This window comes from Phyllobates terribilis, unplaced genomic scaffold, assembly GCF_046119375.1.
Source record: "Phyllobates terribilis strain yellow unplaced genomic scaffold, ASM4611937v1 Scaffold_9__5_contigs__length_417890890, whole genome shotgun sequence".
In the NCBI taxonomy this organism is placed as follows: domain Eukaryota; kingdom Metazoa; phylum Chordata; class Amphibia; order Anura; family Dendrobatidae; genus Phyllobates; species Phyllobates terribilis.
Window position 1 is genome coordinate 284053896 of NW_027362769.1, and position 16211 is coordinate 284070106.

The window sequence follows — 16211 nt, forward strand, 5'->3', positions numbered from 1 at the left end:
AAAGCTGTCATCAAAGCAAAAGGTGGCTACTTTGAAGAACCTAGAATATAAGACATATTTTCAGTTGCTTCACACTTTTTTGTTAAGTATATAATTCCACATGTGTTAATTCATAGTTTTGATGCCTTCAGTGTGAATGTACAATTTTCATAGTCATGAAAATACAGAAAAATCTTTAAATGAGAAGGTGTGTCCAAACTTTTGGTCTGTACTGTATACGATAGGTAGATTTAATTGTCTAAGTAATAAAGCAAAGTATAAATATTTACCATAACAGCATGCTATCAGTGAGGCTTTTAATGGTTGTCTGAGAAATGTTCTGCCATGCTAAATGCACTTGGCTCCCAAAATCACATCCCTCTGTAATTGCTGTCCAAAGATATACCAGTGCTTGATGGGAGGCTCAATGTATTGAGCGAGGTCACACCCACTAGAGCAGTTCTTCCTATCTGACCGCCATTCCTGAGGCAGAGAACTGCAAATCCTAGACGGGTTCTGTCCAGGAGTATGCATATTGCATACCTGACCGCCGTTCCCAGGGCAGAGACCGTGAATCCTCACAGCACACCGTGCGAGGATTCACAAGTCTGCAGTTACACAGTGACAGTGATGTTAGACTGGACAACTTCTGTAAAATAGAAGCACCATTGAAGAACCGTTACTGGAGCAGGGGAGGGCAAGTAAAGCTTTGATTTGTAATTTTCACCTATGGGAAGCCTATGAGATAACAAAAAAAAAAAAAAAAACCTCAATACTGAAAAACTCCTTTTGAATGGTACCTTTAGAAATATAAATTGTCCCTTAAAAAACAAGACCCATATGTCTGTTGAAGTTAAAAAAATGAAAAGTTATGGATCTTAATAGGCGGCGGGTATGGAAAAAACAAAAACTGGTTGTAACCTCAAGAATTTAATAGTTGAATTACCGGTAATCATACTTCGGCTTGGTGTATGTCATTGCAAAAAAAGTTGCTAACTTATTTTTTTCCTCACTATTTTTCAAAAGTGACAATAGAAAATGGCTTCCATTTCTTTTACTCAATTGTTTTCACCAAAGTTTCTAAGTATCCTAACCGCTGCTTAGTAATGCTGTAATTAAGTTGCGCTGTTATTAGTTTTTGTAACGATTTTAACACAGTACAGTACAGTGACTAAAAGTGTTTGTTTGTTTTTTAAAATGTTTGTTTCCATACGATTTTAGGTACAGATTACAACAAAGACAGCTACTGAGCCAATTAGCACTCAGTATTATTTGGATAATAATGGACATGTTGTATCCCAGAAACCTTCACACCTTGGACAAGGTAATTGCCACTGACAATGTTAGTCATGCTTACCTAATACATAAGTCTAAGGACCGGTTTATAATGAAGTAAATTTAAAATTATCACTGGACGCTCCTATTTCAATATCCTATTGCAGCTCGATATCGCATTAAGCTACCAAAATGTGCATAAGAGTATAAAACCATAAAAAATTTATTACCGTAACTATTGACGCATATGGGATAGATGTATAAACATGGCTATTTTCCATTTTTTCTATTTAGTTTTTCCCTCCCCTTTTTCCACGAGCCATAACTTTTTTTTTTCCGTCCACATAGGCATATGAGGGCTTGTTTTTTGCGGGACAAGTTGTACTTTTAAATAAATCATTAATTTTATCAAGTGATGCACTGGAAAGCATCAAAAAAATCCTAAGTGCGTTGAAATTGCAAAAAAAGTGCAATTCCATAATTGTGCTTTTTTTTTTCCTTTTTCTTTTTAAATTTACCATGTTCACTATATGGTTGAACTGACCTGGCAATATGATTCTCCAGGTATGTAAGTGGTGGAAAAAAAAATGGAAATTTTGCTTGGGTTGCCATTTTCCGAGACCCGAAACATTTAAAATTTTCGGGATATAGTGGTATGTGATGTCTTATTTTTTGTGTCCTGAGCTGTCATTTTTACTGATACCATTTTGGGGTACATGAAATGTTTTGATGGTCTTTTATTGCAATGTTGCAGCGGCCAAAAAATTCTGGCTTTTCAAATTTTTATCTTGTTACCGATCAGATTAATTTATATTATATTTTGATCGGATTTTTACGAACGCAGTGATACCAAATATGTGTATTTTTTTTTTATTATTTCATATTTTTAAAAACTTTTTTCACTTTTTACTGTATTTACTAGTCCCCTTAGGGGGACTTTAAGCTGTGATCGTCTGATCGCTGTGCATCAACACTGCTTTGTTTAGAGAAAATCATGATCTCCTATGAACACCAGCTACAGGCTGGCTTTCACAGGAGTATCGTAATGACAGGCACGGCGGTCTTCAACAGACCCCCGGCTGTCATAGCAACCCATTGATTCCCCGCGATCACATCATGGGCATGCCTTTGGGCAGGTGGAATGATCCACCTCCTGCCAGTGCGTGTTAAATGCCGCTGTCAGAGATTTAACAGGTTAACAGCTAGGCTCCACCCACGGCTGTTAGTCACATGATGGCTGATTACATCTGTCATCATCTCCAGGGAAAGTGTGGGCTCAGCGTGCAAGCCCACATCAAAGTTAGTTACCCCTTTTGTACTACGTTATATATTCCTTAATTCTTTTTTTTTTTTTATAACTGAATTTTTATTAAGTTTTCATATAATATTACATATAATATTACATATAAGAATTACAAAAATATATAGTTCAAAACACAACCAGTAATAATAACAATATATTCCAGTTCCATTAGCCAAGACAGTTACATTGTTATCAAACAGAAGAAAAAAAATGAAATATATGTAACAAATCTTAGTCTTTTGAAATATTGCAAAAACTAATAAACAAACTTGACGAGACATGGACACATGAGGATGGGAAAGAAAGGGTAGATAAAGAACCATACATATTCCAATTGACTCACCTATTTCACCTTCTACCATCACTGTCTCGAAGAGTCTCTTTGGACACAATATGTGTCCCACAAGTTCCACACTTCTTGATAATGTTCCAAAGTGTTATTTAATAATGCCATCAAATATGCCATACGTCTAACATTTTGTACTCGCAATTGAAGTTCACTGAATGAAGGGGATTGAGTTGATTTCCACTTACATGCAACCAGACACCTAGCAGCAGTCGCCATATGCAATAGACATTGTTTAATTTTATTACCTAGTTGAAACGGTGGAACATTCAGTGAATAAAATTTTGGATCCAAAGGGATCCTAAGGCCTGTAACTTTATAAATAAGGGACTTGCCTTGGAGAATTAGGCATGACCAAAACATATGGGGTAAATCAGTAAGGACTGATGTTCCACACCTCCAACAGTGACTAGTGATTGTGGGATTAAACTTGTGCAAGAGAGAGGGAGTGCGGTACCAGAACATAAATAGCTTGTGTTGGTTTTGTCTGTAAGTATAACATGTACAGTACAGACCAAAAGTTTGGACACACCGTCTCAATTAAAGATTTTTCTGTATTTTCATGACTATGAAAATTGTACATTCACACTGAAGGCATCAAAACTATGAATTAACACATGTGGAATTATATACTTAACAAAAAAGTGTGAAACAACTGAAAATATGTCTTATATTCTAGGTTCTTCAAAGTAGCCACCTTTTGCTTTGATGACTGCTTTGCACACTCTTGGCATTCTCTTGATGAGCTTCAAGAGGTAGTCACTGGAAATGGTTTTCACTTCACAGGTGTGCCCTGTCAGGTTTAATAAGTGCGATTTCTTGCCTTATAAATGGGGTTGGGACCATCAGTTGTGTTGTGCAGAAGTCTGGTGGATACACAGCTGATAGTCCTACTGAATAGACTGTTAGAATTTGTATTATGGCAAGAAAAAAGTAAAGAAAAACGAGTGGCCATCATTACTTTAAGAAATGAACGTCAGTCAGTGCGAAAAATTGGGAAAACTTTGAAAGTATCCCCAAGTGCAGTTGCAAAAACCATCAAGCGCTACAAAGAAACTGGCTCACATCAGGACCGCCCCAGGAAAGGAAGACCAAGAGTCACCTCTGCTTCTGAGGATAAGTTTATCTGAGTCACCAGCCTCAGAAATCGCAGGTTAATAGCAGCTCAGAATAGAGACGAGATCAATGCCACACAGAGTTCTAGCAGCAGACACATCTCTACAACAACTGTTAAGAGGAGACTTTGTGCAGCAGGCCTTCATGGTAAAATAGCTGCTAGGAAACCACTGCTAAGGACAGGCAACAAGCAGAAGAGACTTGTTTGGGCTAAAGAACACAAGGAATGGACATTAGACCAGTGGAAATCTGTGCTTTGGTCTGATGAGTCCAAATTTTAGATTTTCGGTTCCAACCACCGTCTCTTTGTGCGATGCAGAAAAGGTGAACGGATGGACTTTACATGCCTGGTTCCCACCGTGTAACATGGAGGAGGAGGTGTAATGGTGTGGGGGTGCTTTGCTGGTGTGGGGGTGCTTTGCTGGTGACACTGTTGGGGATTTATTCAAAATTGAAGGCATACTGAACCAGCATGGCTGCCACAGCATCTTGCAGCGGCATGCTATTCCATCCTGTTTGCGTTTCGTTGGACCATCATTTATTTTTCAACAGGACAATGACCCCAAACTCACCTCCAGGCTGTGTAAGGGCTATTTGACCAAGAAGGCGAGTGATGGGGTGCTACGCCAGATGACCTGGCCTCCACAGTCACCAGACCTGAACCCAATCGAGATGGTTTTGGGTGAGCTGGACCGCAGAGTGAAGGCAAAAGGGCCAACAAGTGCTAAGCATCTCTGGGAACTCCTTCAAGATTGTTGGAAGACCATTTCCAGTGACTACCTCTTGACGCTCATCAAGAGAATGCCAAGAGTGTGCAAAGCAGTCATCAAAGAAAAAGGTGGCTACTTTGAAGAATCTGGAATATAAGACATATTTTGAGTTGTTTCACACTTTTTCTTTAAGTATATAATTCCACATGTGTTAATTCATAGTTTTGATGCCTTCAGTGTGAATGTACAATTTTCATAGTCATGAAAATACAGAAAAATCTTTAAATGAGAATGTGTGTCCAAGCTTTTGGTCTGTACTGTAGATGTCTCGTCAATTGGCAAACGTAGGGAAAGAGATATCCCCCCCAAAATCTTCAGTTATTCATGTAAGGATAATTTGGATGGTCATCTGGTTTGGGATTAAGTAAAATTTGATAGATATCTGATATCAGGACCCTAGTTGAAACCCAAGCCCTGCATAATCTTTCAAAAGGAGTAGGAAGGGAGACCCCAGTGGTTGAGTAAAGAGATTGCATGAATTGAAAGATGATGAATTTAGTTTTATCCATGTTAAGTTTTAGAAATCTGTCAGAGAAGAAGGATGAAATAGCAGACAGAAATTGTGGGATTCTAGTTAGTAAGGAGGTGATATCCGGTCCAGAGAGGTAGATCTGTGTGTCATCAGCATAGAGGTGATATTAAAAGCCATGGAGCTCTACGAGCTGTCCCAGGCCAAAGGTATAGATGGAGAAGAGTAGGGGCCCTAGGACAAAACCTTAGGGGACACCGACAGATAGGGGGCGAGATGAGGAGGTGGTGTGTGAGAGGGAGACACTGAATGTCCTGTCTGTTAGGTATGAAGAGATCCAAGATAGGGCCAAGTCTGTGATGCCGAGAGATGAGAGAGTATGTAGTAAGAGGGAATGGTCTACCATGTGAAAGGCAGATGATCGGTCCAGGAGGAGGCGGACTGAGTAGTGTGTCGTTTAAATTTGGCGGTTAGTATGTCATTGGTGACTTTAGTCAAGGCAGTTTCAGTGGAGTGATGCGGTCGGAAGCCAGATTGCAAGCGGTCAAAGAGGGAGCCGGAGGAGAGGTGGGAGGACAGTTCAAAATGGACATGCTGTTCCAGTAGTTTTGAGGCATATTCAATAAAATATAACATTTATTAAAGATATAAAATCAAATAGATAAAATAAAGGGAAAAGATGACAGAAAAGAGACCAGACAACGGGAGGTCCGCAATATTAGACAATAGCAAAATATCATACATATGACATAATGTATACCATAGATCATATAAAAAAAGGGGGCTGAGCGGTATAATGTGACCCACTAAATAGAAAAAAAATAATTGAATAAATACATAAATAGTAAGGTATATAGGGATGATTAGAGTAAAGTGCACCGTGCTAATTCAACAACTCTATAGGGACCTATGTGCTAATAAGTTATATTGAGGTCACAATGATCAATGTTGTGCCCCTGTTGTCAAAAATAGATATAGCAACATCAGTTAATTAACAACTGAGGGGTGCCAAGCATACCAGGAAGAGGGATGAGGGGTGCCATACATACCAGGATTGGAGGATGAGGGGGCAATGCATAGCAGGATTGGGAAAGAGGGGGCCATACATACCAGGATTGGGGATGAGGGGGGCCATGCATACCAGGATGAGGGGAGCCATGCATACTTGGATGAGGGGTTCCATGTACAGTGAAGGAATTAATTATTTGATCCCTTGCTATTTTTGTAAGTTTGCCCATTGACAAAGACATGAACAGTCTATAATTTTAAGGGTTGGTTAATTTTAACATTGAGAGATAGAATATCCAAAAAAATCAAGAAAAGCACATTATTTAAAGTTAATTCATTTCAGTTCTTCAATATAAAAAGTGAAACTCATATTGTATAGAATCATTACAAACAGAGTGATCTATTTCAAGTGTTTATTTCTGTTAATGTTGACGATTATGGCTTACAGCCAATGAAAGCACAATAGTCATTATCTCAGTAAATTAGAATACTTTATAACAACAGCTTGAAAAATGATTTTAAAATCCGAAATGTTGGCCTACTGAAATGTATGTTTAGTAAATGCACTCAATGCTTGGTCGGGGCTCCTTTTACATCAATTACTGCATCAGTGCAGCGTGGCATGGAGGAGATCAGCCTGTGACACTGCTGAGTTGTTATGGAAGCCCAGGTTGCTTTGTTAGCAGCCTTCAGCTCGTCTGCATTGTTGGGTCTGGTGTCTCTCATCTTCCTCTTGACAATACCCCATAGATTCTCTATGGGGTTAAGGTCAGACGAGTTTGCTGGCCACTCAAGCACAGTGATACTGTTGTTTTAAAACCAAGTATTGGTACTTTTGGCAGTGTGGACAGGTGCCGAGTCCTGCTGGAGAATGAAATTTCCATCTCCAAAAAGCTTGCCGGCAGAGGGAAGCATGAAGTGCTCTAAAAATTTCCTGCTAGACGGCTGCGCTGACTTTGGTCTTGATAAAACACAGTGGACCTACACCAGCAGATGACATGGCTCCCCAAACCATCACTGATTGTGGAAACTTCACACTAGACCTCAAGCAGCTTGGATTGTGTGCCTCTCTGCTCTTCCTTCAGACTCTGGGACCTTGATTTCCAAATGAAATGGCAAAATTTACTTTCATCTGAAAACAACACCTTGGACCACTGAGCAACAGTCCAGGTCTTTTTCTCTTTGGTACAGGTAAGACGCTCCTGGCGTTGTCTATTGGTCATGAGTGGCTTGACACAAAGAATGTGACACTTGTAGCCAATGTCCTGGATACGTCTGTGTGTGGTGGCTCTTGAAGCAATGACTCCAGCAGCAGTCCACTCCGTGTGAATCTCCCCCAAATGTTTGAATGGCTTTTTCTTAACAATCCTTTCAAGGCTGCTGTTGTTTGTGCACCTTTTTCTACCACAATTTTTCCTTCCACTCAACTTTCCATTAATATGCTTGGATACTGCACTCTGTGAGCAGCCAGCTTCTTTAGCAATGACCTTTTGTGGCTTACCCTCCTTGTGAAGTGTCAATGACTGCCTTTTGGACATCTTTCAAGTCAGCAGTCTTCCCCATGATTGTGGAGCCTACTGAAACAGACTAAGGGACCTTTTTAAATGCGTAGGAAGCCTTTGCAGGTGTTTTTTTGTAAATTATTCTAATTTACTGAGATAATGACTTTGTGTTTTTATTGGCTGTAAGCCATAATCATCAATATTAACAGAAATAAACCCTTGAAATAGATCACTCTGTTTGTAATGACTCTATATATTATGAGTTTCACTTTTTGTATTGAAGAGCTGAAATAAATTAACTTTTTGATTATATTCTAATTTAGTGAGAAGCACTTGTATTTCTTCTTGAGTGATTTATTTTTTAAGGAAAGCTATGGCCTCCTCAGAAAGGATAGGAAGTCTACATTGCTGGAGGAAGGTTTGAATGATTGCTTTCCTCTCTTTTTGGTTTGATAGAAGGGTTGCCATTAAGAGTGTTTAGTTGCATATAGAGATTATTTCCCTCTATTTTCTCTAAGTTGTCTTGCCAGAAGAGCGTGAGATTTATTCCCTCTATCATAATATTTTTGTTTGTTATAAAGTATCAACTTTTTGATGATATTCTAATTTTGTGAGATGCACTTGTAATATCTAAAGCTCGCACACTCCTCAGGATTGAGTTCGAATGGATTCCCATTCAACTGTACCCCAACCTCTCATGGATTACCCTCCGGAGAAAAAGACATCTAAAACCGCTCCCTTCTTTCCTTAAAAAACAAGGGCCTTAGATATCGTTAGGGTCACTGTGACGGGGTATGCGGCAGAGCAAGAAGAGACCACCGGACTAAGAACGATCCAACGGGGTTTATTAAGGCAGGCAGCATACCAAATCAAAAATCCATGTTATTCCTAAGGTCCATAATAAGTCCACAATCACCAACGGGCGTGAGGTCTTGCCGCAGCTAAGAGCCCCCACTCTTCTTCCTCCAGAGATCTCCCAACACATCACTGGTCACGCAAAAGTCCATTGTCTTGGGCTACCGGGAACAGCCCAAGGGTAGGGGAGGAGAGGTTTCCCCCCTCCTAGTCGATGGTTTAGTCAATGGCATGGCTCCGATGTGTCTATAAAGATGTGTACTGTGAGTTCTCCCCCTGCTTAAGAGAACAATGGGGAGTCCTCTAGAGGTGTTGACACAAGCCCAAGTTAAATTATGGTTGAGGAACAAAGATCTGGGAAAGGCCATGGGTACTTATATCACATCATAACATTTTATACAGAAATGCAGGACAGGGAAAACTATGTACCATGACAATTCCTTCCCCTCCAATTTTGTGTACGTACTAGGGACCTCTACAGGTCGCTTGTTAAGTACACACAGGCAGGGCTGACCGGACTCAGGGCTCCTCCTGCCTGGACAGTCCATCTGCATTTTGGTGTTGGCTGCCTCTTCTATACTGTACTGTAAAGTTATAGGGCTGCGGAGCCAGGCTCCATCGTAGTAAGCGTCCATTGTCCCCAGAGGCTCTGTTCAGCCAAGTGAGGGGATTGTGATCAGTAACCACAGTGAATTCTCGTCCATACAGATACGGCTTTAGTTTCCGGAGGGCCCACACTATAGCCAGACATTCTTTTTCCACAGTTGCATAGGCCACTTCTCGGTCCAGCAGTTTCCTGCTGAGGTAGGCGACGGGGTGCTCGTCCCCCGCTGCATTCACCTGACTGAGTACAGCTCCCAATCCATAAGCAGAGGCGTCTGTCTGCACAATGAATCGCCTCTTGTAGTCCGGAGCAGCCAGAACAGGGTCACAGACCAGGGCGTCCTTCAGCCGGTTAAAAGCCTCCTCACAGGCTGGAGTCCAGATTACCAGCCTGGGCATCGTTTTCTTGGTCAGGTCGGTAAGAGGCTTGGCCACAGTGCTAAAATGAGAAACAAATTTTCGGTAGTAGCTAGCAGTGCCCAAAAAAGCCATAACTTGTTTCTTAGTTTGGGGTACAGGCCAGTCTCTAATAGCCTGGATTTTTGCAGGTTCTGGACGGAGCTTCCCTCCCCCTACTCTATGCCCTAGGTACTGGACTTCACCCATCCCCAATTGACATTTATCGGGTCGAATGGTTAGGCCGGCTGCAAGAATCAGGTCAAGAATAACGGCTACTTGATTCAGATGTTCCTCCCGCGTCTTGCTGAAGACGGCGATATCATCTAAGTAGGCACAAGCAAAGTCCCCACATCCCCTGAGGATCTGATCTACCATTCTCTGGAAGGTTGCCGGGGCATTTTTCATTCCAAAAGGCATGCTTAGAAATTCATACAGACCAAAGGGGGTTATAAAAGCGGACCGTCCTCTCCCTTCTTCTGTCAGAGGAATTTGCCAGTAGCCCTTACTGAGATCTAAGGTAGTGACATATCGGGATCCAGCCATTCGGTTTAGAAGTTCGTCAATACGGGGCATTGGGTAAGGATCACTGACAGTATGGTCATTAAGTCGTATGTAATCCACACAAAATCGAGTACTCCCATCCTTCTTTGGTACTAACACCACAGGAGAGGCCCAAGGGCTATGAGAGGCCTGGATTACCCCCAGCTGTAACATCTCCTCTAGTTCGTGCTGCATGGTGTTTCGAACTGATTCAGGTACCCGGTAAGGAGCCTGTTGTATGGGACGGATACCCTGAGTGTCTACATGATGTTGGGTGACGGTGGTTCGACCTGGTTGAGATGAGAAAGCAGCCCGTCTCTGTTGAAGCACTCCCAGCATCTGGTCTTTCTGTAAGGGGTCCAGGTGATCTCCCAGAGGAACCTGTTCCACAGTGGACGGGGCTATCGTGGCTTCCACGAGATCCGGTAGGGAGTCCTCTTCCTCGGGACCGTCTTCTGAAGCTAGCCAACAGCTTGCTATCATTGGAAGGTTCCGGTCGTGGTATTCCTTAATCATGTTCACATGGACAGTCTTTTGTCTTAGTCCCTGATCATCTAGAGCAAGAAGGTAATTGGTGTCATTTAGTTTCTTGAGAACCCGGAAGGGACCCTCCCACGTGGTCTGCAGTTTATTTTGTGGATGGGGAATAATCATTAAGACCGGTTGTCCTTCTACAAACTCCCGATAGCGTGCTTTACGGTCATACCAGGTCTTCTGTCGGGTTTGAGCTATATGCACATGACTCTGGGCGAAACTAGCAAGTTGAGCCAGGGTTTCTCGCAGCTTTAGGACATAAGGGACAACAGGGGCTCCTGTATCTTCAACTTGCCCCACCCAGTATTCATTGAGCAGAGTTAAGGGTCCTCGGACCTTTCTTCCATAGAGGAGTTCAAAGGGGGAAAACCCGGTGGACTCCAGAGGAACTTCCCGATATGCAAACAAGAGATGGGGCAGGTACTTCTCCCAGTCTGAATCTCTGTCCGTGAAGGCCCTCAGCATATTCTTCAGAGTGCCGTTAAATCGTTCACAAAGTCCATTTGTTTGTGGATGATACGGTGTCGTTCGAATCGCTCGTACTTCACAGGTGCGCCACAGACACTGGACTTGTTCTGACATGAACTGGGAGCCTTGGTCCGACAAGATCTCACTGGGAAATCCTACTCTGGTGAAAATGGTAACCAGGGCCTCGGCCACCTTGGCTGCAGAAATACTGGACAAGGCCACCGCTTCCGGATATTCGGTGGCGTAGTCCACAACAGTGAGAATGTACTGCTTTCCTGATCTACTTGGCTTAGCTAGAGGCCCAATGATATCGACAGCTACTCTTTGAAATGGCTCTTCTATGATAGGGAGTGGTTGCAGAGGGGCCTTTGGGTGATCTCCGGGTCGCCCTCTACGCTGACATATATCGCAAGTTTGGCAGAAATGCGCCACTGCCTGAGAAATCCCTGGCCAATAGAAGGTTTGAGTCAATCGTCTCTCGGTGCGGGTTTTGCCTTGATGGCCAGCAGTAGGGATATCATGAGCAAGGTGTAGTAGGGGAATCCTGTGTTTCTGAGGAACAATCATCTGTTTGTTACAAGTCCAGGGCTTATCTGGGGAGGCAGCATTGGTAACCCTATACAAAAGTCCATTTTCTCGGATAATCCTTGCCCTGTTCTCCCCTAATTGCCCTGTCTCAGCTCGTGCTCTAAAACTAGCTAGAGTGGGGTCAGTATCGACCTCTTGTCGAAACTGAACTCTATCCCAGGTATCACTCACATTGTCCCCACAAGAAGAATCACTCACCGGCGGTGTCGACGGTTCTGGTGGCCTCATTTCCATGGATGAGTTGTATGCATCCCCATCTGTTGCTCTCTTGGCTTGGCTTCTGGTTACCGCACCGACGAAGTGGCAATGCAGATGTCCCACATCATTTCCTAAAAGAACGTCTGCGGGGAGGCCGCTCATCACACCGACCATGCATTGTTTGGCCCCAAAGCCATAATCCAGGGTCACCCTCGCTCTTGGAATATATCTCTGGGTGCCTCCAGCCAATTCAATGGCAATTCCTGGTCCCTTTTGAATTGCTTCTGGCTGAAGTACGCGGGGATCGGCTATGGTGAGAAAAGCCCCAGTGTCACGGAAGCCGACAGCCTTTTAGCCATCCAGCACGACCTCCTGTAGATGTTTGTGCTAATGGTCAGAAGAACAGGTGGCTGGGGCTCGCACCCCATAGACTCCTGGTATGGGAGCCAGGGTATCTGAGTCACTTGGCAAGTCGTCAGGGACTGAATACAGCTCTTCTCCTGGTGAGGGTGTCTGTAGATAATGAACCGGCAAAGGCGGTCTGTAGCTGTCCTGCCTCCGAACACCTGGACATTGGAATTGCAGATGCCCAGGCTGCCCACATCTATAACATCTGCGCTCTGGGACTCTTCCTCCACGTTGTAGTCCCGAAGGCGGAGCAGGAGTAATGCGAGGCACTGTCACACGAAGGTCACCATGAGTGGATGGTCTATTGGGATGGTGAGTATGGGAGGCCGAAGGACCAGAGGCCGCCATCGTCGGGGGGCTGGTAGTTCTTTTCTCACTGAGTAGTAGTTTTTTCCATTGAGGCTTGATGGTGAGTGCCTCATCCGCTAGAGCTGCAGCTTCCTCCACCGTGGCTGGTCTCCTTTCACACACCCATTCTCGGATCTCAGCGGGACACTTGAAGTAAAACTGCTCTTTCAAGATGACCTGGAGGAAGGCCCCCCAAGTTAAGGCCTCCTCTCCGTCCAGCCAGCGATGACATATTTGTTTGAGTCTGTGGGCATACATCTTGAAGGACACCTCCTCATCACAGGCCAAAGTACGAAACTGGGTCCTATAAGTGTCTGGAGTCACAGCGTAGTGTTCCAGAATAGTCCAGTTTAATGTCTGCATACTCACAGTCCCCCCGAGGGTCCATAGCTCTATAGGCTGCGGCAGCTCCACCCTCTAAGAGCCCCACCAGATGTCGGACTCGCTCCCTTTCTGGGACTTCCATTAATCGACACTGATGCTCAAAGTCCTGGAAGAAGCCCTCAATGTCACCTGCAGCCTCCTGGAACGGCTTGAAATCTTTGCGGGACACTCTGGGGAGTTCCCTCATGGTGGGTGCTGGGGTTACAGTCTGTCTGGTGCTTCTAGCTGCTTCCAAAGCTATCTGCCTCTCCAGCAATGCCATCTCCTTAGCTCCTCGCATGACCTCCATCTTATAGTCTATGGAGACCTCCTCTCCCATCATTGCCATCTCCTCCTCGTACCACACAACCCACTGACTTTTTTGGGTATTTACCTCTGCCTGTCGCCTTTCCTCCATTGGCCGCGGAGGTGCTTCCTCAGCGTCCTCTTGCAGGCGAACTCCTTCCAAAGCCTCAGTTAGCTGCTCCTTTGAGAGTCCCTTGTAGCTGACCCCCAGTTCACGGGCCTTTGTTTGTAAGCTCACCACAGTCCAGTTCTTGTACTCTGAGGCTCTGGTTCCAGCAGTTGATGGGCCGTTGTCCTCCATTCCTTCTGCTCTGATCTCACCGCTGCCAACCAGTTTGTGATGGGGTATGCGGCAGAGCAAGAAGAGACCACCGGACTAAGAACGATCCAACGGGGTTTATTAAGGCAGGCAGCATACCAAATCAAAAATCCATGTTATTCCTAAGGTCCATAATAAGTCCACAATCACCAACGGGCGTGAGGTCTTGCCGCAGCTAAGAGCCCCCACTCTTCTTCCTCCAGAGATCTCCCAATATAACACTGGTCACGCATAAGTCCATTGTCTTGGGCTACCGGGAACAGCCCAAGGGTAGGGGCGGAGAGGTTTCCCCCTCCTAGTCGATGGTTTAGTCCATGGCATGGCTCAGATGTGTCTATAAAGATGTGTACTGTGAGTTCTCCCCCTGCTTAAGAGAACAATGGGGAGTCCTCTAGTGGTGTTGACACAAGCCCAAGTTAAATTATGGTTGAGGAACAAAGATCTGGGAAAGGCCATGGGTACTTACATCACATCATGACATTTTATACAGAAATGCAGGACAGGGAAAACTATGTACCATGACAGTCACCATTCACTTTTATATTTATAAGAGATCGATGCACTACAGCTTTACGTTCCTTCGGAGACCTTCCTTCCTTTTGCTCTGACCTAGAGATCCCGCTTCTTAACCTAACGGACTGGGAATTGGAGCTTCCATCTACTCCGCCTTCTCCATTAACTACTACTTTATAAAAAAGAAAAATATTATGAAAGAGGGTATAAATCTCACTCTCTTCTGGCAAGACAACTTAGAGAAGATAGAGGGAAATCATGTATATATGCACTTAAAGATAATAAGGGGACAACCCTTTATAACCCTACTAAAATTTCTAAGATTTTCCACGGTTATCTATCCAAACTATACACTCATAATGGCAACCCTTCTATCAAACCAGAAGAGGGGAAAGCAATCATTCAAACCTCCCTCCAGCAATGTAGACTTCCTACCCTTCCTGAGGAGGCCATAGCTTTCCTTAACAAAGAAATCACTCAAGAAGAAATACAGGTGCTTCTTACTAAATTAGAATATCATCAAAAAGTTAATTTATTTCAGTTCTTCAATACAAAAAGTGAAACTCATATGTTATATAGAGTCATTACAAACAGAGTGATCTATTTCAAGTGTTTGTCAAGAGGAAGATGAGAGACACCAGACCCAACATTGCAGACGAGCTGAAGGCTGCTATCAAAGCAACCTGGGCTTCCATAACACCTCAGCAGTGCCACAGGCTGATCGCCCCCATGCCACGTTGCATTGATGCAGTAATTGATACAAAAGGAGCCCCGACCAAGTATTGAGTGCATTTACTGAACATACATTTCAGTAGACCAACACTTTTGGATTTTAAAATAATTTTTAATCCCTTACTGGTCTGAGGGCGTAATAGTACGCCCCAGGCCATCACCCCCGGTTCAGTGAGGGCTCCGGCGCTGAGCCCGCACTGAACCGGGCACGTCAGCTGATTATTACAGCTGACATGTGCCCGCAACAGCCGCTGGTGGAATCGCGATCCACCCGCGGCTGTTAGCCAGTTAAATGCCGCTGTCAATCTCTGACAGTGGCATTTAACATCGCCACGCTGGAAGTGCGGCATTAGCCCCACCCATCGGTGACTCCCGCGGTTCACCGATGCGTGGGCATGACAACCCGGGGTCTGCAGCAGACTCCTGTGGTTGTCATGTCTCGCTTGCTATGAGCGCCACCTAGTGGTCGGCGTTCATAGCACATGAGCATTTCTACTACACAGAGGCGATCTGCTCATCGCCTCTGTGTAGCAGAGCCGATCAGATAATTGCAGCTTCTAGTCTCCTCTGGAGACTATTGAAGCATGCAGAAAGTGAAAAAAAAATGTTTTTAAAAATATGAAAAGAATAAAAAAAATAGAAAAGTTTAAATCACCCCCCTTTCGCCCCATTCAAAATAAAATAATAATAAAAAAAAAACCACATATACATATTTGGTATCGCCGCGTTCAAAATCGCCCGATCTATCAATATAAAAAAGAATTAATTCGATTGGTAAACGGCGTAACGAGAAAAAAATTGTAAACGCCAGAATTACGTTTTTTGGTCATCCAACATTGAAATAAAATTCAATAACGGGCGATCAAAACATCACATCTACCCCAAAATAGTATCAATAAAAATGGAAGCTCGACACGCAAAAATTAAGCCCTCACTTTACCCCAGATCCCGAAAAATGGAGACGCTTTGGGTCTCGGAAAATGGCGCCATTTTTTTTAGCAAACTTTTGGATTTTTTTTCACCACTTAAATAAAAAAGAACCTATACATGTTTGGTGTCTATGAACTCGTAATGACCTGGAGAATAATTATTGACATGTCAGTTTTAGCATTCAGTGAACGTGGTAAAAAAAAAAAACCCAAAATAACACCGTAGATATGCATTATTTTTGTAATTTCACCGCACTTGGAATTTTTTTCCCGTTTTCCAGTACAAGATATGGTAAAACCAGTGATGACATTTAAAAGTATAACTTTTCCCGCAAAAAAT

At 43.5% G+C, this 16211-nt stretch overlaps 1 protein-coding gene across 3 annotated transcripts in view; it reads left to right on the forward strand.

Annotated features, from left to right (window-relative positions):
• The window catches only part of PMS1 (PMS1 homolog 1, mismatch repair system component), a 381942-nt gene that overhangs the window by 63948 nt on the left and 301783 nt on the right, over positions 1-16211 (forward strand). For all 3 annotated transcript variants that reach the window (XM_073647847.1, XM_073647845.1, XM_073647846.1), the window contains one exon: positions 1201-1303. In XM_073647847.1, the coding sequence (XP_073503948.1) occupies positions 1201-1303 (103 nt within the window). The remainder of the gene's footprint in view (positions 1-1200; positions 1304-16211) is intronic.